Genomic DNA, 19928 nt, shown 5'->3' with positions numbered 1-19928 from the left:
ATTTTTAAAATGACTTTTTATAATGGTTTAAAGGGTTAAATAACAATCTTTTAAATTCTTTTTTTATCGTTATAACCTTCAAGTCATCAAATTTTAACATGCAAATTCTTCCTGGGTCTTTTTATAAGGTTGTTCTAGATGACTAAAATGTTCTGGTAAACGACTGTAACAATAAACTGAACTGAACTGACTACACAGAACATCAACATGAGCTTTACATAAACTGTAATAATTTTACAAACAAAGTTGATGATTTCATATACACAGTTGATGAAAATATTAAATGACCAATACGACCATACATGTTTAGCCACAATGGCCTCCCTCAGTGGTCAATAATATTATTAACTAGAGACACTCATCCAGAAGTAAATATACATAAAAATTGAAGCCAGGTGTTGCTTTCTCATATGTTATGCAGTTGCTGAAAATTTATGAAGTAGGCCTCTGGTGACTGTACACACACAACACAACCTTCAATGATATAATAATTTGTGTTATGTATGTGCCTTAAATTATGTGATTCCTGCCGGCTCATTGGAGCCAGGAGAGCAGACCTTGGGGACTGGAGAACAATGGGTAGTGGATCCAAATACCTGCTGCCCTACACCAATCACAGACCCCTGCCTGTTTGAATGAACCAATGGCAAACTAGCGCGGGAGATTAGAATTGTATATAGGTTTGGCCCGCAGGCCCTTAGTCAGTCTTTGTTGGAAGCAGCCATCACCATGCTGCCCCTAATAGCTGTTATCACTATGATCTCATCTCTGCGATGCTTTAAACCCACTATATAATAGTGGCAACAAGGATGGGATCCTGGTAGGCGACTGAGCTACCAGCACTGCATCGCACCGCAGCAGCTGCAACCCAGCTCTGCGCATCGCTAAAGAAGCGCCACGCCAGGACCAGAGATGAGTGACGACTGGCCCTGCGATTAGAATACCACAAGAGGGTACAGAAAGCCGGCGAGACCGCTTCAACTTTCCTAGCTGAGCTGTGCCGCCTGGCCCGAGATTGTGCTTTCGCGAGCCTCAATGAAGCATTGCTGTGCCATTTCATGGCAGGCCTCTGCAACGAGAAGCTACAGGCCAAGCTGACGAGACACAAGAACCTTATGCTGGCAGATGCCCTGGACGAGGTGGACCCCTACGAGAAATTGCATAAGGAGTGGCATACCGCAGCAACGAACCAGGTTGCCAGCGGGTCCAACTTGGAAGACTCCAGTGAGGAAGATGCACTACAGACACGACAAGCCCCGAAGCACCCACAGCCACGTGCCACCAACCCTACTTCGACGGGAGGATGCGCCAGCTGCGGGGAGGCCCACAAGCGCCATTCCTGCAAGTTCTGGAATGCCGTCTGCCACAGGTGTGGGAAAACGGGACACCTTGCACGGGTGTGTCGGTCAAAGTTGTGTGCCCTGGCAGAAAACCACGACAGAAAGATGGCCGCCGCCATGAGGTCGCATTCATGGAGGACATCCAGGTGCTCATGGCAGCGAGGGACCAGGTATGCTAGTTCCCCATGCCCTCCTCAGGCAAGTACAAGCTGACTGTGCTCATCGTGGGCAGGCCCTGCCAGATGGAGGTTGATTCTGGGGCGGGCCAGACGGTAATATTGGCCCGGACATTCAGGGACCTGTGCCCAGGGAGGGAAGCCCAGTTGAGTCCATCCCCCTTCGTAGTCTGGGACCTTCAGAAGAGGGAGGTCGCAGTGCTGGGAATAGGAAACGTCCATGTCAAATATGGCCAGTTTTCCGGCTGGCTTCCCTTGATAGTAGTCGAGGGAGACCTGTGCAGTCTACTGGGATGGTCCTGGTTCAAGGCCCTGGGAATCCGGGTAACAGGTATCCATCACGCGCCCTCTCCAACTAATTTCCAGAGGGTGTGTAAGGAATTCCCCAGTTTTCGACGGCAACCTGGGTACATACACGGGAGAACCAGTGACCCTGCAACTAGACCCCAATGTGCAGCCTATCAGGCTGAAGGCCTGGCGGGTGCCCCTGGCGTTAAAGCCCAAGATAGAGAAGGAGTTGGACCGCCTTGTGGCTCAAGGAGTACTGGAGCTGGTGGCAAATGCCAAATGGGAAACCCCCATAGTCACCCCAGTAAACCTCAATGCGCATTTGTGCAGATTACAAATGTACAATCAACAAGGCACTGCAAGGCCACGCTTATCCGGTGCCGGTGGTGGGTCACGTGCTGGCCTTGCTGGCAGATGCTAAGATTTTGGGGAAGCTAGATTTGGCTCAGACATACCAGCACCTTCCAGTAGATGCCGCCTCCACAGACGCATAGACAATTGTCACGCACAGGGGGGCTTTCAGGGTTAAACAGCTGCAGTTCGACATCAGTATGGCCCTGAGGATCTTCCAGAACTTAATGGAGTCTCTTCTTAAAGGCATTTCCGTCCAGCTGTTCTTTGATGATGTGCTGATCACCGCAGCCAAAGAGGAGGAATTCGCATCCCGCCTCTGAGCAGTATTACAGTGTTTCGACGAGGTGGGGTTGAAGGTCGAGAGAGAGAAATGTGAATTGGAAGTTACCAGCATTGACTTCCTGAGGTACAGGGTGGATGCGCAAGGGATTCACCCAGCAAGGGACAAAATCCGGGCGATTTGTGATGCACCAGCCTCCAGGAACAAGGTGGAATTACAATCATTTTTGGAACTTCTAAATTTTTACCACGCCTTCCTTCCCCAGTAGGCAGCGGAGCCTCTGCACCGCCTACTGGACAAAAGGGCTCTGTGGGTTTGGGGTCGCTGGCAAGCTGCGGCGTTTCAGGCAGTAAAGGACATTTTGACTTCCAATAGCTTGCTGGCACACTTCGATGAGCAGCTGCCAGTCGTCCTGGCCTGTGACGCACCACCATACGGGGTGGGGGGCGCGATCTTAGTTCAAATGCTGCCGGATGGCCGCAAGGTCCTGGTGGCATATTATTCCCGAGCTCTACAGAAGCCGGAGCGCAACTATGTACAGATAGACAAGGAGGGTCTGGCTATCGTAGCAGGGGTAAAGAAATTTCATTACTATTTGTTTGGCCGGCCCTTCACTATACACACAGACCACAAGCACCTGCTCAGCCTGTTTGCCCCAGACCGGCAGACGCCGCAAATGCTGTCACCACGGGTCTTGCAGTGGTCCATCTTCCTTGAGGGGTACCAGTACGGCCTGTGCTACTGACCAGGGAACGCGATAGGCCACGCGGACACATTAAGCCGGCTGCTTCTGCCTTCCATGGACCGTGATCCTGCCCTGGCTTACCAGATCACGTTGTTGGAGTCTCTTCCAGACCACCCAGTACACGCTACAGACATTGCCCGCTGCTCCAGGAAAGACAAGACCCCCTCGAGGGTCCTGGACTGGGTGTGGAGGAGATGGCCTATGGGCCAGGTAGGGTCAGAATTCTCTGCATTTGTATCCCGCCAGGACAAATTGTTTTTATGCAAGAGGTGTCTATTATGGGGAAACAGGGTGGTGGTACCCCTGGTTTTAAGGCAGCGGGTCCTCAATGCACTACATGAGACACACCCCGGCATAGTGCGCATGAAGGCGCTGGCCCGTAGTTATGTCTGGTGGCCTGGGATCGATGAGGCCATTGAGTCCTGGGTAGCTCGTTGCCAGCCATGTCAGGAGACTCGACCAGCTCCGCCGAGAGCCCCAGGTCAACAGTGGGAATACACACGAAACACCTGGTACCACCTTGATTTAGATTTCGCGGGGCCCTTCCAGAGGCAGGTATTCTTCTTGATCATAGATTCCCACTCCAAGTGGTTAGAGGTAATCCCGGTAGCATCCACTTCCACCATGGGTGCTCCGAAGGGTTTTCGCCACACACGGGACGGCATTCACTTTGGCTGAGTTCCAAGACTTTTGTGGCCAAAATCTAATACAGCATATAAGGTCGGCCCCTTTCCATCACACCACAAACAGCCAAGTGGAACGGATGGTGAGGACTAACAAAGAATCCCTCCGCCGCATCATCCAGGGCAACTGGGAAGCCCGCCTAGCAGAATGCCTACTCGCCCAACACTACACCCCTAGTACGGTGACCAGTCGAAGTCCAGCGGAACTGCTCATGGGTAGGAGGCTTAACATATTACTAGACTGCATGCACCCGGACTGGGCTCCAAACCTACAGGAGGTACCGGAGATGGTCCGGGCACCCAGAGGTTTCGAATGGTGCCAGAGGTTTCGGATGGTGAGGACTAACAAAGAATCCCTCCGCCGCATCATCCAGGGCAACTGGGAAGCCCGCCTAGCAGAATGCCTACTCGCCCAACACTACACCCCTAGTACGGTGCCCGGTCTAAGTCCAGCGGAACTGCTCATGGGTAGGAGGCTTAACATATTACTAGACTGCATGTACCCGGACTGGGCTCCAAAAACTTTAGTGTTCGCTAAAAACTTGGGGGGGGGGCTCTGCATGGATACCGGCCCGAGTCTCCAGGGTACTGGGGGTCATAATGTATGAGGTCACCTCAGAAGAGGGATTCACAATGAGGCGACACATAGACCAGTTACAGCCCCGTGAGGCACCAGAGGGCAGAACGGCAAGCCCCGATGACCCGCCGGCCGACAGTTCAGAGGCAGAGATGGAAAAAGCGACTGCCCCAGCAGCCGCGGCTCAACAAACACCCGAGCTGCAAGGGGAATCGGAACATCTGGCCGGAACCGAGAATCAGGAAGACCCCGAACCACTGGCCAGGGTGCCAACGCCGCCCGGCCCCCAGCTCGCAGCGCCTGAGGCCGCAACCTCCCCACCGGAGGCCCCAGAGCTCAGGCGGTCAACATGTGAGCACCGCAAGCCAGCGTACCTACAGGACTGTGCAATAGGGCTTGTGAACTTAGGGGGGAGGGATGTTATGTATGTGCCTTAAATTATGTGATTCCTGCCGGTTCATTGCAACCAGAAGAGCAGAGCTTGGGGACTGGAGAACAATTGGTAGTGGATCCAAATACCAGCCGCCTACACCAATCACAGACCCCTGCCTGTTTGAATGAACCAATGGCAAGCTAGCACGGGAGATTAGAGCTGTATATAGGTTTGGCCCACAGGCCCTTAGTTTTTGTTGGAAGCAGCCATCACCATGCTGTCCCTAATAAAGAGCTGTTATCACTATGGTCTCGTCTCTGCGATGCTTGAAACCCACTATATAATAATCTGGTATGAACTTTCCTAGATCTCTGTATGTATTTGTCATGAACCAAAAGTTGCAATAAAGTGGTGTCGTGATCTGAGGCCTAGAGGGCAGGGAGAAGCCTGCCTAGGAGTTGCTAGTGAGCCTACATTTTCCAGGATCCCTTCTGTCCCTCTGATTGGGTGGCAGAATTTTGGAGGGAAAACTAGCCTAGAGGGGGGTGGGACCTGGGAGGGAAAGCATAAAATGCCTGGCTGGAAAGGAAGGTTGCTCTCTCTGGAAAAGGCTACAGGAGAGAAGGCAGCAGGAGAGATGCCTTAACCAAGCGGTAAGCCTCTGGAGTTGTAGCAGGGAAAATCCAGTTTGTTGTGCCAGGGCTTTTTATTTTTTTGCACCAACGTTTACTGTTTCTTATTTCACTGTTACATTAGGTCTTTTATTACCCACCTATTGTTTGCACATAGGGTTGCCAATCCCCAGGTGGGGGCAGGAGATCCCCCAGTTCGGAGGCCCTCCCCCCACTTCAGGGTCATCAGAAAGCCGGGGGGCAGGGGAAGGGAAGTGTCTGCTGGGCACTCCATTATTCCCTATGGAGACTGATTACCATAGGTATAATTGAGAATTGATCCTTGGGTATCTGGGACTCTGTGGGGGGGGGGGGACTGTTTTCTGAGATAGAAGCACCAAATTTTCAACATAGCATCTGATGCCTTTCCTCAAGAGGACTGGACCAGGTGATCCAATTCTATGAGCCCCCAAAGAAGGTGCCCCTATCCTTCATTATTTCCAATGGAGTGAAAGCATTTAAAAGATGCTGTCCCTTTAAATGTGATGGCCAAAACTCCCTTTGGAGTTCCATTATGCTTGTCACAACTTTGCTTCTGGCTCCACTCTCAAAGTCCCCAGATATTACTTGAATTGGACTTGGCAATCCTATTTGAACACTATAAATACTGTTGTTATTGTTAAACTGCCTGTGTCCTCACACCTCTTTGGTCATGGTTAAAAGGTTTTACTAAAAGGAAGATACAGGAATGATTGCGTGCTCTGGACCCTCCCATACAGACCCTTACCAGAGTGGTGGCAGCCCAAAGAAGGCCATTCCTTGTCCTCTCTGTGTGACAAGCGGCCTTAGAGATCACCCCTCCAAAGTTGCCATATTCTCCAGGGCACCCCATCTCTGTAGTCTGGATATCAACTGGATGACAACCTTAATTCCCGTTAACCTCAGCCACCCAATGAGACCTGAGCATGTGCCAATCATGCTGTTGGCCTAAGTAATAACAAATGCAGCTAATTGCAGACACCAATGCACTTTAATTTCATTTTGCTTTTAATTGTGAAAAAAACGAGTGCTTTGAGAGCATGGCGCTCTTGGACTCCAGAAAATATTCTTAGTGGAGGATGTTCCATTTCGGAGTACAGGATTAGTGAAGTTAACAGCCCTGGCAATAAGTCATTGTTTTAATTTTTCCTCACCTCTGTTCCGATCAAAGTGGGGCGAATATATAAGCTAGCTGAAGTTGAATACGGCACCCACTCCTTTTCGACTTCCACGAGTTTCCGGATGCACTCCAAAAGCTCTTCTTTGTCGAATCCCTAAAAGCAAAAAGAGACGAAGACCAAGTTTAGAAGTAACCCAGCCTACGGGAAAGGGCTCTAATGGAAACACTGAATTAGGCTATTAAATCAGGGACCGTGACATTCTGGAGTATTTAGCACGCTTCCCCAGGCGTGTGACGAGGTCATATGATTTTAAGCACCCACGAAACGAGTGAGTGGGACTGATTTTTATCACCACTTCAAAATGTATTTCGGAAACACAAGGACGGGAGATTTGAATCGGCAATTTATAATACTTAGAAATGAGGAAAACAAGAGCAAAGGGATGCTGTCGACTCACATTCTCTTTATATTTCAGCTTTTCCAGAGAAGTATTAATGAAACCAGTGGGAAGGCCAAATGGTCACACACGAAGCTGCCTTATGCTGAATCAGACCACTGGTCCACTGAAGTCAGTATTGTCTACTCAGACTGACAGCAGCTCTCCAGGGTCTCAGGCAGAGGTCTTTCACATCACTTATTACCAGATCCCCATCTCTGACTAAGGGAGCGCTGACTCTCTAAAATTTATGCCCTGGAATTCTCGTTGGTCTTTCAGGAGCTACTGGACTCAAATCTAGCCCTTGTACTGGATTCTTTCAACTGGAGATGCCAGGAATCAAACCTGGGACCTTTTGCTTGTCAAGCAGATGCTCTCCCACTGAGCCACTGAGTGGACATGCTGGAGCCAAATTCATCCTGAAGGCATTTTCCTATTTGGTCCATGACTTCTTTTTTCAAGTTGGTTCCCCAGGGAGAACAGTAACAAAGATTCTGTTGGCGTTCTCTCTTTTTTTGGGGAAAAAAAATTATATGGTCTCCTATTCTTCCCTTCTCAAATTTTGAAATAAAACTTAAAGGTGGTTAGACTAAAAGAAAGAGATGAGCTCAAAAACATTAAGTGTGAAACTTGAAGGTTTGGGGATTTGAACCTGTGTCTCCCAGCTTCTAGGGCTTTCCCACATCCTCATTTCCCTCACTGTTGTGTTCCTGGTGCAATTCTCTCTGTGCGTGTGTATTTTTAAAGTTTTGTTCTATTGAACCCAAAAAACATTTGGGATTCTGGGAAAAACCTGGGTACCAATACCAGTAGTCTTCAGATCTTGGATTTTTACAAAAACCCAAATTATTTGGGGTCCAATGGACCTGAACCGAAAAACACTGAGGGGGGGGGGGGAAGCATCAGCAAAAACAGTTGAGAAGCAGCTCAGTTGGGGTACTTTTGGGTAGTCCATTTAAACCGGACTGCCCAACAGAGGCTTGTAAACAGCTGATCCCGTGGGAAGAGTTCTTCCCACGTGCCCTGCTGGGCAGTCTGGTAGTGCTGCTAATTTATCCAGGATTTTTTCAGGGTTCTTTTTTTCACTTCTCCTCAAAATCCCAGATACATTTGGGAAGTCAAAATATAACTGAGTTGAGGTATATTTTTGGTTCCAGTAGACCTCAATGCACACTTCTAGTTCCTGTTGCTTTGATTTTTTTCTGGTCTGCATGTGTTTTACTCCCTCTAGTGGTCAAGTCAATATTACATCACTTTATGTCCAGCATAAAAACCTGCAGTTTAACTCTGCAGAGAGATAGGCCGGACGTAGAACAAGGTAATATCCAATCAACCACTGTGGAAAAGGGGAAAAGAACCACCCTGAAGCAGCAGGAACACACAATCAAGGAAAATTAGAATGTGGACAATGTCCTCCCCCACAAATCCAATTTATATGACTCTGGTCTGACTCAGTGGCTCAGCCATTTATTCAGCCAAGGCACAGTTCAATGAGAGTGAGAGGCTAAGAGGCACTGAGGGGAGATGTCTTCTAGAGCCTTCATTGAGTGGCTGGCCTATGGCTGAAGAGGTTTTTCCCTCTTGCTCAGTGTTCCCTTCTAAGCGGCAGTCTTGTGAGCAAAAATTCTACTTTGTGAGCAACTGGTATTAAAGTTGTGAGCTACTGGCATTAAAGTTGTGAGCTACTGCATAAATTATTGTGCTCTGGGGCCATTTTTCCAAAGCTAAGACAACAATGTGTGAGCTGGAAGCTAAAAATCAGTGAGCTAGCTCACCCTAAACTCAGCTTAGAGGGAGCACTACTCTTGCTTATTTGAAAATTAGCATCCCACCAGCAGCAGAATATCGCGTGGCTGTTTCTCCGATCAATCCCACTGCTTTTTTATTTCTTGCAAAGAACCGTGGGATTTGCATCTTATATTCCGCATGTGTGCTGTTCTAAAAGAAACAGATTTCAAACTTCCAGAAAAGAAGCTTTAAGCAAAATGCTTCTGCGGAGACCTTCAAATCCCACCCTTGCATTCATCTGCATAACAACAGAGGCTCTAAAAAACATTCTGCTGTGGAAGGGCTACTTTTCAATGCTTTGAAATGATTTCCTGCAGCTGCTGCACATGTTTGGATTACACAGGGCCACCAAAATAGACCTAGAAGAAACACCGTAGTCAGCTTGAACATATGAACATAAGAGAAGAAATATTGGATCAGGTCAATGGCCCATCCAGTCCAACACTCTGCGTCACACAGTGGCAAAAAAACCCGGTTGCCATCAGGAGGTTCATCCGTGGGGCCAGGACACTAGAAGTCCTCACACTGCTGCCCACCCCAAGTACCAAGAATACAGAGCATCACTTGCCCCAGACAGAGTGTTCCATCTATATTTAAGAAGGATATAGACAAGCTGGAATGGGTCCAGAGGAGGGCGACGAAGATGATGAGGGGTCTGGAGACCAAGTCATATGAGGAAAGGTTGAAGATGCTGGGGATGTTTAGCCTGGAGAGGAGGTTGCTGAGAGGTGATATGATCACCATCTTTGAAGGGTTGTCATATAGAGGATGGTGTGGGATTGTTTTTTGTGGCCCCAGAAGGTCAGACCAGAACCAACGGGTTAAAATTAAATCAAAAGAGTTTCCGGCTCAACCTTAGGAAGAGCTTCCTGACCGTTAGAGCGATTCCTCAGAGGAACAGGCTTCCTCAGGAGGTGGTGGGCTCTTCTTCCTTGGAGGTTTTTAAACAGAGGCTGGATGGCCATTTGACAGCAATGAAGATCCTGTGAATTTAGGGGGAGGCATTTGTGAGTTTCCTGTATTGTGCAGGGGGCTGGAGTAGATGACCCTGGGGGTCCCTTCCAACTCTATGATTCTATGTTTCTATATGCGTTGTGGTTAATGGCCACTGGTGGACCTCTGCTCCATGTGTTTATTCTATCCCCTCTTGTCTATGCTGGTAGCCACCCCCACTTCTTGCAGCCTTTTAACACATTTTCCTTGGTATTTGCGTTGGATCTCAGATGTTGGGTGCTAGCTGCTTTGGCAGTCAAAGTGGAATCGTGATGCAATCAAGAAAGAATCAGCTTGCGGTACAGACCGGCAGAGTGGCTCGTATAGCTGACCGCAGCATCCGGTCCATGTTCAGCCTGGGTCGGAAGAGGCGGATTTTGCCATCCACTCCTCGGTATGCCTTCATCCCTTCGAACAGCTGTGAAGAACCAAGGACAGATTTTTTGCAAATGAACAGTATCGCTAAACGACGCAACGCGTGCAACAAGAAAACAGTTACGTTCAGAATGCTAGCAAAATAAATGGCAAATTGAGTTTATCAACAATTTTTATATATTCAAAACTGGAGATGTAACAGGAGCTGGTGCAACGCCTGAGCTGAGAGCATGAACCGTGATCTGGTAAGAGAATGCCAGTTCCGTTCCTCCCTCGTCCACAAACTCCAAAGATGGTTTTAACCAAGTCACCCTCTCAGCCTCATTTCCCACCCCCGCTCTATAGGAATCATAATACTGGCCAGCTTTACAAGGTTGTTGTAAGAACTACAACAAAATTTTGTTTAGGGGGGCTGCCCTCTTCCTTTTTCCTGTTGGGGAACCTGCCATCAGGCCGACAGTGCGGCAGCACTTACGGGGGAGGGGACAACCCAGAAATGGTGTCATGCCTCTCTAGGAATTACCAAAGACCCACTGGTTTTACCATAGAGTTTCCAGTGATTCCTAGAGAGGTGTGATGACACTTTCAGGTTTTCTGCAGAAGTGATGTTCTCCCATCACTGACAGTGCCTCCATGTCCCCTCCCCCTGGATACCCATCAGGTGTAGCCTGGCAACTCTGAGATACATATATTGCTATAAATACTGAAAGCACTGTATAAATGCTAAAAGTTATTAAGCAAACAGCAGCAAAATACCCTCTGTATAGTGGTGAAATCATTCCAATGCATTCTGCAGTGCTACTCTGAATTAGAAAATCCAGCTATTCTATTATCTTATTATGATGTTGAGAATGCTTTTGAACTAGCTGGCAGGGCGGGAATTCCTGATGCAGACACCTGGGTGACTTCCTGTTCTAATCAGTAATTCCTGATGCAGACACCTGGGTGACTTCCTGTTATAATCAGTAAGTGCAACTTTTAACCAGCAAGGTTGTCATTTAAACTAAGGGTTCGCTTTGGAGGATGTTTTCAGTTTTGGCAAACTGCTTTAGCAAAGAATGAAGCAGAAAATATCACATGGGCTATCCTCCTAACAACGGCAGTAGATGTTGCATATTGACCCCAAAATCTCAACATAAAAAGGGCAATATCGCCTTGACTTTTTCTGCCATCACTGTTTCAACCATATCCTAGCCACGACAGCTAAAACTGAAGCTTCGTTTGGTAAAAGAGAGCAGGATCCTCAAAAACTTAGAGGATTCCATGGGCCACCTCCGTCTAGAGCAGGGGTGTCAAACGTGTGGTCCAGGGGCCAAATCAGGCCCCCAGGGGGCTCCTATCAGGCCCCCAAGCAACTGGCTGTCATCTGCTTCATAGAATCACAGAGTTGGAAGGGAGCTCTCGGGTCATCTAGTCCAACCCCCTTCACAATGCAGGAAACTCACAAACACCTCCCCCTAAATTCACAGGATCTTCATTGCTGTCAGATGGCCATCTAGCTTCCTTCTCTCTCTCTTGCTTCCTTCTGCATCACAGCTTGCTTTGCCAGGCTTGCTCAATCACACAGGAACTACAGAGCCAAACCTCTATTTTCTCCATTGGCTGAGGCTCCTCCCTTAGGGAGGAGGGGGGAAGGAGAGCTTGCTTTACCAGGCTCTCTCAATCGCACAGCAGAGCTACCGAGCCAAGCCTCTCTTCCTTCTATTGGCTGAGGCTCCTCTCCCTCCCGGTCCCCTGGGGAAGAAAGACAGACCTTCCTATACCCAATTCCCTGAATCCCATAGGAGAGATACAAAGAAAGCACCTTTAAGGTCAATGTGCAGTAATGTTTTAAGCATGTTTTAAGCTTCTTCTTTTTAAAAAAAATTTAATTGTGTTTGTCTGTGTCCTTTATAAAGTTTATCTCTCCGCTACCTGGCATTACATTTTATGACACACATGGCCCAGCCCGACAAGGTCTCAATTATGTCAGATCCGGCCCTCATAACAAATGAGTTCGACACCCCTGGTCTAGAGAAAGAAGGGCTCCTCTTTAAGTTGGCAAGGTTGCGAACGAATCAGGGCCTCTTGCCTCCAAGAGATGCCTTATTTCTACACATATTGAGCAAGGCAATATGTGTAGATTGGCTATTGAGCAAGGCAATCGCTATTGAGGCCAAAACATGCCAGCTGCACACAGAAGACAGACTGCAGTCTCTGGACTTTTAAAAAATACAATTCTTATTGTAAACTCTGACTGTGCAACCCCCAAGATTACTCAAACATGCCTGGAAGGAAACCAAAAATGAAAACAGTTGTCCACAAACAAAAAAGGCCTTGCACGGCCGTTCTTGGAAAGATGGGAAACAGCTACAAAAACCTGCCGTTCGACCTTTTCGGTAGCTTGAGTAGGAAAGCGGTGGGGCGTTCCAAACCCAGATCTCACTGAAAAACAGCTGCTTACAATTGCCTGTGGGTGGGATTTTCCCAGTGCACACAAAAGCGGAGCTAGGAATGGGAACTAACAGGGCTTTTTTGGGTAGCAGGAACTCCTTTTCATATTAGGCCACACACCCCTGATGTAGCCAATCCTCCTGGAGCTTACAGTAGGCCCGGAACTAAGAGCCCTGTAAGCTCCTGGAGGATTGGCTATATCAGGGAGGTGTGGTCTAATATGCAAAGGAGTTTCTGCTACCAAAAAAAGCCCTGGGAATGAAAGAGGTGGGGCCAGGCAGTCCTCTGGTCAACTCTTAGCCCAACCATGAACAGTTAAGAATACTTCCTATCAGCAATGGGATACTTAACACTGGTCTGCCTTACAAGGCTCTTGTAAGAGTCCTGGCACTTGGAGATCTCCTGCTATTACTGTTGATCTCCAGACTACAGAGATCAGTTCCCCTGGAAACAATGGCTGCTTTGGAGGGTGGATTCTACAGCATTATACCCTGCTGAGGTCTGTCCTCTCCCGCTCCAAATTTCACCCTCACCCCAGCTCCAGCCCCAGCCCCAAAATCTCCAGGTATTTTCCAGCCCAGAGCTGGCAACCATATTACTTGCCAACAGATTGAGATAGGTAATTTTTTTTTAACAAAAAAAAGTTCAGATGTTGTCAAATCCAGGGCTTTTTTTTTTTTGTAGCAGGAACTCCTTTGCATATTAGGCCTTCCAGCAGGCCCTATACTAACAGCCCTGTAAGGAATTCTAGCAGGACCTCCTTTGCATATTAGGCCACGCCGCCCTGATGTAGCCAATCCTCCTGGAGCTCTCAGTAGGCCCTGTACTAAGAGCCCTGTAAGGAATTCTAGCAGGACCTCCTTTGCATATTAGGCCACACACCCCTGATGTTGCCAATCCTCCTGGAGCTCTCAGTAGGCCCTGTACTAAGAGCCCTGTAAGGAATTCTAGCAGGACCTCCTTTGCATATTAGGCCACGCCCCCTGATGAAGCCAATCCTCCTGGAGCTTACAGTAGGCCCTGTATGGAATTTTAGCAGGACCTCCTTTGCATATTAGGCCACACACCCCTGATATAGCCAGTCCTCCTGGAGCTTACAGCAGGCCCTGTACTAAGAGCCCTATAAGCTCTTGGAGGATTGGCTACATCAGGGGTATGTGGCCGAATATGCAAAGGAGTTCTTGCTACAAAAAAAGCCATGGTCAAATCCATTGCCATTTTCCCACCTTCCCCCCCGCCGCTGGGAGACAAATTCCCAAATGCCAGCCAGCACAGCTGTCTTGCAGCACATCTTGCTTAGCAGACTAAGCTTGCTGACTTCAATGGACTTAGAAAGGCAACACTCTGCATAGGACAACACTGCACTGAAATGTTCAGGCTCGGAATATTTGAAAACTTCATAGAATCACAGAGTTGGAATGGACCTCCAGGGTGATCTAGTTCAACCCCCTGCACAATGCAGGGAATTAATAAATACCTCCCCCCTCACACACACCCAGTGATACCTGCTCTCAGGGCTTTTTTTGTAGCAGGAACTCCTTCGCCTATTAGGCCACACACCCCTGATGTAGCCAATCCTCCAAGAGATTACAGGGCTTTTTGTACAGGGCCTACTGTAAACTCCAGGAGGATTGGCTACATCATGAGGGCGTGGCCTAGCATGCAAAGGAGTCCCTACAAAAAAGCCCTGCCTGCTCTGCACTCAGAAGATAGCAACTTCCACTGGGAACTTCCCATTTTTGCTCCCTTGAGAAGTGAACCCAACCATGGATGCTATCACCGGAGCATCTCAGGGTCCAATTAGACATGATGGCATCTCCATGTCCTCCATGGATACCACTGTCATTTAAAAATAGTTTTAAAGTGCAGTAGCATTTTTAATCACTTTAGAATTGGCAGCTGTGTCCCCATAACAGACACAAGGATGCGGTCACATCAAATGGGGCACATGGGAAGGAGGCCATCTTTGAGGTTGGTTGGGCCTTCACTGATTTGAAAACAACGGTTTGCATGTGAGCCTGAAACAAGTAGTTATTGCTTCTAGATGAGGCAAAGAGACTCCTGGGCTGGATCCAGATCCAATTTTCAGTCAGCAGAATGGAACTTCCCTTCCTCCCTCATCCCATTTCTGCTCAATGGTTTCCACATTAGAGATCCGGGGGAACAACATGAAGAGGACGTCTGCCGCAGGAAGAGAGGGTTGGTGGAAATCACCGAGGGAGTTTGGATCCAGCCCTTTTCCTTCCTTAGGTAAGATATATGAATATACTCAAGCTACCTTAACCATACTTGACCACAGGGCCATTTAGCTCTGTAAATGGCCAAAAAAGGTCTTTTCCAACACCTGCTATCTGTAGGAATGAATGAATATTCCCTTCCTCATTTCTTTTTATATTTGCTTATGTTTTTGCCTGCAAGTTTTCTTTCCCCTCTTTTCACTTTCAATTTTGTACATTTCCACAGCTTTCCGCAGAACTTAATACATACAGTGTATGTCATTTGTTCGCTTAAGGTACAAATAATGCTGATTTGTCGATGCACGAATACGTTGAGAAAGGCATACATTTAACGGAACCATTTTAATGCAAGCAAAAAAAATGGCGCAAAAAAGGAAAGAAACACCGGTTTGATTTGCAAAAGGGAGAAGTGAAAACTGGGATTTTCGGGTCGAAACAACAGAGGATGAGAAACGGAACATCATTCCTAGCAGCGGAATTCTTTCGGACAAGGGACTTGAACGGTGCTACTTCTGCATGCAAAGTATGTGCTCCACTGTGAGGCGCAAAGCCCCACCTGGTAGCCAGCAGCCTAGCAACATTGGGGCAAGCAGGCTTGTAACTTCTATGAACTCTATTTGCATGGCTGGTTCAAGGCATCTTATTTTGATGGATCAATACAAACAACAACAAAAAACCCGAATGAATGCATGAATAATAATCAGATGCTTGTCATGTTATCTGCAACTGAGAAGCCAGACCACATAGGTGGCAGAGCTGAAATTATCGGAGGAGGCATAGACCATAAAGAAACAAAAATGCAGACGTGGCGGGAATGGGGGAAGGGGAAGGAGAATGCCAAAAGCATCATTGTTGTTATACCCACGGTGTATTCATTGAGCCACAGCATATGGAGCAGTTTCGCCTCTGTCAGTCCTCTTGGCTAGAGGAAACGTGATGCAACAAGGATAAAAAAAAAAAAACGAAATAAAAAAAGAATGGGGGGAACATATAAAAAAAAGAGCATATTCATTATTAGCAATGAAGATTTCAGATACTGGGTATTACAGCAATTCACATCCAGGATTTCAGCACTGCTCCAGGTGAAAACCAAGAGCTCTTAATGCAACTAGCTCTGTTCAGCCAGAGAGAGTTCTGATTAAATCACAAGACTAGGGTCCACCAGCTCTGGGTTGGGAAATACCTGGAGATTTTGGGGGTGGAGTCTGGGAATGGTGGGGTCTGAGGACAGAAGGGACCTCAGCAGGGTATAATGCCATCAAGTCCACCCTCCAAGGCAGCCATTTTATGCAGGTGAACTGATCTTGGTTGTCTGAAGATCAATTATAGCCAACGACTAACACAAGACTGCTCTCTGAGAGAGAAGAAACGAAAGGAGGGTAGAGATCAACGTTCCCTCTAAGCTGCAGAGTCTTGTGAGCAAAAATTCTACTTTGTGAGCTACTGGCATTGAAACTGTGAGCTACTGCATGAATGAGTGTGCTCTGGGGTCATCCTTCCTGAGCTAAGACAAAAAATGTGTGAGCTGGAGGCTAAAAATCTGCGAACTACAATGGTAGAGATCTGAAAAATCCCAGCAGAGTCTTGCTAAGGACATGAGAAGAGAAAGGGGCAAAGCCTTCAGCCAGACCTTTGTCCCTCCCTATCTTTGGAATAGGGTTGCCAACTCCAGGATACGAAATACCAGGGAATTTTTGGGTTGGACCAAGACTTTTTTTTTGTAGAAAAAGCCCAGCAGGAACTCATTTGCATATTAAGCCATGCCCCCTGACATCACCATTATTTTACATAGGGGTTTTATGTAGAAAAAGCCCAGCAAGAGCTCATATTAGGCCACTGCCTCTGATGCCAAGCCAGCCGGAACTGCGCTCCTGTGTGTTCCTGCTCAAAAAAAGCCCTCGGCTGCAGCCTAAGGAGGGTGGGGTTTGGGAAGGAGAGCGACTTCAGTGGGGTATAATGACACAGAGTTCACTTTCCAAACCGGCCATTTTTTCCAAGCGAACCGATTTCTGTTGCCTGGAGACAAGTTGTAATCTCAGGAAATATCCACCCAACACCTGGAGGGTTGGCAACCCTACTTTGGAAGCCACGCTGGGCATAAAAAATTTGCAGCAGAGGGAGAAGGAGAGGAAAAAAACGATCAAAATGAAACAAAAACAGCCCCACGTTTTCTCCACATGCTCCTTGGCAGCAAAAACATGCCCTTCACTGAGGCTCTGACACAGATGGAAGTATAACATACGCCACTCTCGCAGCCACCGAAACACCAGCATTTGGCACCAGCACCTCAACCATTAACCACGCTGGCTTCTGGCAAGCACCAATTCACTTCACTGCCGAAGGCAATGCGCTTTTGGCTTCCAGTGGACGTATGTGCTTTGAGGAGGCCGGCGACTCAGCAGAACGACGGGGAGTTTGGGGGGAGGATCGGGGAACGAATGGCATAGTTTCTTCTGCCAACCTGCACTAGGTGCCAAGTCATAAGTATGTGTCTGTCAGCGGCTGACAGTAACTCCAAACTGAAGGTGTATGTGAATGAGCCGTTGGGAAGCCAAGAGAGATCTTTTTATATTACCTCACGTTCCTCTCATACTCAGTGCTTTCCAGTGAAGCCATTCGGTTGGAAGCTATCTTTTGCTGAATAATCAAGTGATATTGGCACACGCGTGAACTGGCCTTACTGGTGGAAAGTGCTGACAGGCTGCAAGCGACCAGGGGTCGTTTTGTAGGAAAATAGGTGGTGGGGCTCATTAGTATAACTCATTAGCATATGCTGCCCCCCACCAGCCAAAAGCAACCCGGCGCAACAAAGGAGAGCCTCAGGCGAGCAAGGCCTGCTTGGGCTGGCTAGAGATCCAGCCAGCCCAAGCAGGCCTTGCTCACCTGGGGCTCTCCTGAGCCAACCACTCCCCCCACAGTCAAAAGGCCAGCAAAATCACTTAAGAAGTAGAGAAAGGGTGGTGTGGGCTTCTCCAGGGGTTAATGAAAGCTGCTGGGGGCATGGCAAAGCTCCTGGTGGCTGGCTGGCTGCCCGTTCTCCTAATCCAGGGATTGTTATACAGCTGCAGCTACTATTCAATGGACAAGGTAGGTGGGGAGGAGGAGGGGAAACCTTCAGAAAGGTTCAGGAGCTGTGCTCCTGTGAGCTGCTGAATTCAAGGCCTTCAAGCGACTAAGGGCAAATCTCACAGCCTTTCAAGGCAAGAGATGTTCAGAGGTGACTTGCCTTTGACTGCCTCTCTGTAGAGAACTTGATCTTCCTCTGTGGTCTCCCAGCTAAGTACTAACCAGGCCTAAGCCTGCTTAGTTTCCAAGATATGATGAGCCTGGTTCATTCTGGGCCATCCAGGACAGAGCTAACTAGCCTTGGTTACAAATTTAATATCTGCTTTTACCTCAAATCGTCAATGACAAATTTGGTTAGAATTTGCAAGTTGCCTTGTGAACACTAAATAATATGATCATAATAATTTATTTATATGCCTCGGAGGTCCCTCCCCCTTATATCCTGCCTTTTTTCCGTGAAACTTGAGGTGGACCACACGGATATCTCAAGTTTCCCAGCCAAGAACTGACCAATTCCAGACTTAAATAGCTTCAGGAAGGCTGTTCCACTGTGTGTCTTCAGAAGAAGCCCAGAGGATCATGGGTAGAATGCCGCAAAGGCCCATTAAGGCATGTGGTATCACCATGGACAAGGCAGGTCTTGTTACTGAATGCACTCAGAATTGCTTCACAAGAAGACAGACATAGGGCTGGTTTGGGAACTGTGGATTTGTTCTGTTGCCGACAGCAGCATTCCTGTCCGGCTTGCTGTTCTATCCATGGCATGCTGTTCTATCCCCAACCATGTTTGTTAAGAAATGGCTGTCCGAACCAGCCACTACAAACGCAGAGATGGTGCCAGAAAGGGGCTTTTGGATGTTTTGGCAAGCTGCAGCATGAACATGGTTGAAAAAGAAAAAAACACCTCGAGAAGCCCAACAAAACCAAGTTTCTTAAGGTCCTAGGCTGACAATAACAGGCCTAAAAAGCATTACGGAAACAGTGGGGGCCACTGTCAACAGTAATTTTTTTTTAAAGAAGGGAAACAAGCTGTCATTGCATTAGCAATGCTGCCCCCTCCATGGCAGCCAATGAACCAGAGTACAGAAACAAAAATTTGATGATGTCACCGTGCATTTCCCTCTATTAACGAAGAGGCAGGGTCAGCAGCACTCCCATGATTCCTCATAACACATCAGCCCTTTTCAAGAGCAAGCTCTGACTGCACATACAGACTGAACATGCTTCATGCAATTCTCCCAATCGGCTTTTTTTTTGTAGCTGGAACTCCTTTGCATATCAGGCCACACACCCCTGATGTAACCAATCCTCCTGGAGCTTATAGTAGACTCTATACTAAGAGCCTTATAAGCTTTTGGAGGATTGGTTACATCAGGGGCGTGTGGCCTAATATGCGAAGGAGTTCCTGCTACAAAAAAAAGCCCTGCTTCCAATAGGTGTGATAATCATTTTGTTTGAAATAGACAATGTGTATGTATTCCAGCTTTGGTACACGCACATTAGAAATTGGAGTTTTCAGGATACCAAGGTTTAAATGGCAATCACACGTAGCAGGAAGATCACGTGTAGCCTGTTCCCCACTTTTACACTGTCCACTGTGACACCTGAAAAGGGCCGCTTTTACGATTATCAATTCACACTTCATTCCTTTCCCGTCATATAAGTGTCATTATTCTGCAACGACCGCTGCAGTAATAATTTTGGTGCCGTATGTTCAACAGTTCGAATAAAAGAAGTACATTTTATAATCCATGAATATACAAGAAGCTGCCTCGTACCGAATCAGACTATCAGTTCATCAAAGTTAATACTGTCTACCCAGACTGGCTGCGGCTCTCCAGGGTCTCAGGAAGAGGTCTGTCACATCACCTATTACCTGATCCTTGAATTGGAGATGCCAGGGATTGAACACCTTTCTGCCTCCCAAGCAGATGCTCTACAACTGAGCCACGGCCCCTCCTTGAGAAAAGATGCTCAAAAACGATAAAACCTACAAATATATAACAGAAAGAA

The 19928-nt window shown here is 47.7% G+C and overlaps 1 protein-coding gene across 2 annotated transcripts in view; it reads right to left on the bottom strand.

Moving 5' to 3' along the window:
- BCAT1 (branched chain amino acid transaminase 1) overlaps positions 1-19928 on the bottom strand; it is an 88791-nt gene that overhangs the window by 22036 nt on the left and 46827 nt on the right. The window contains exons 4-6 of one of the 2 annotated variants that reach the window (XM_060244606.1): positions 15715-15771; positions 10112-10222; positions 6621-6740 (exon numbers count right to left, since the gene is read on the bottom strand). In XM_060244606.1, the coding sequence (XP_060100589.1) occupies positions 6621-6740; positions 10112-10222; positions 15715-15771 (288 nt within the window). The remainder of the gene's footprint in view (positions 1-6620; positions 6741-10111; positions 10223-15714; positions 15772-19928) is intronic. The other variant, XM_060244607.1, reaches the window with a different exon arrangement.

Source organism: Heteronotia binoei, chromosome 8 (genome assembly GCF_032191835.1).
Source record: "Heteronotia binoei isolate CCM8104 ecotype False Entrance Well chromosome 8, APGP_CSIRO_Hbin_v1, whole genome shotgun sequence".
NCBI lineage: Eukaryota > Metazoa > Chordata > Lepidosauria > Squamata > Gekkonidae > Heteronotia > Heteronotia binoei.
This window is presented reverse-complemented; position numbering and strand designations above follow the sequence as displayed.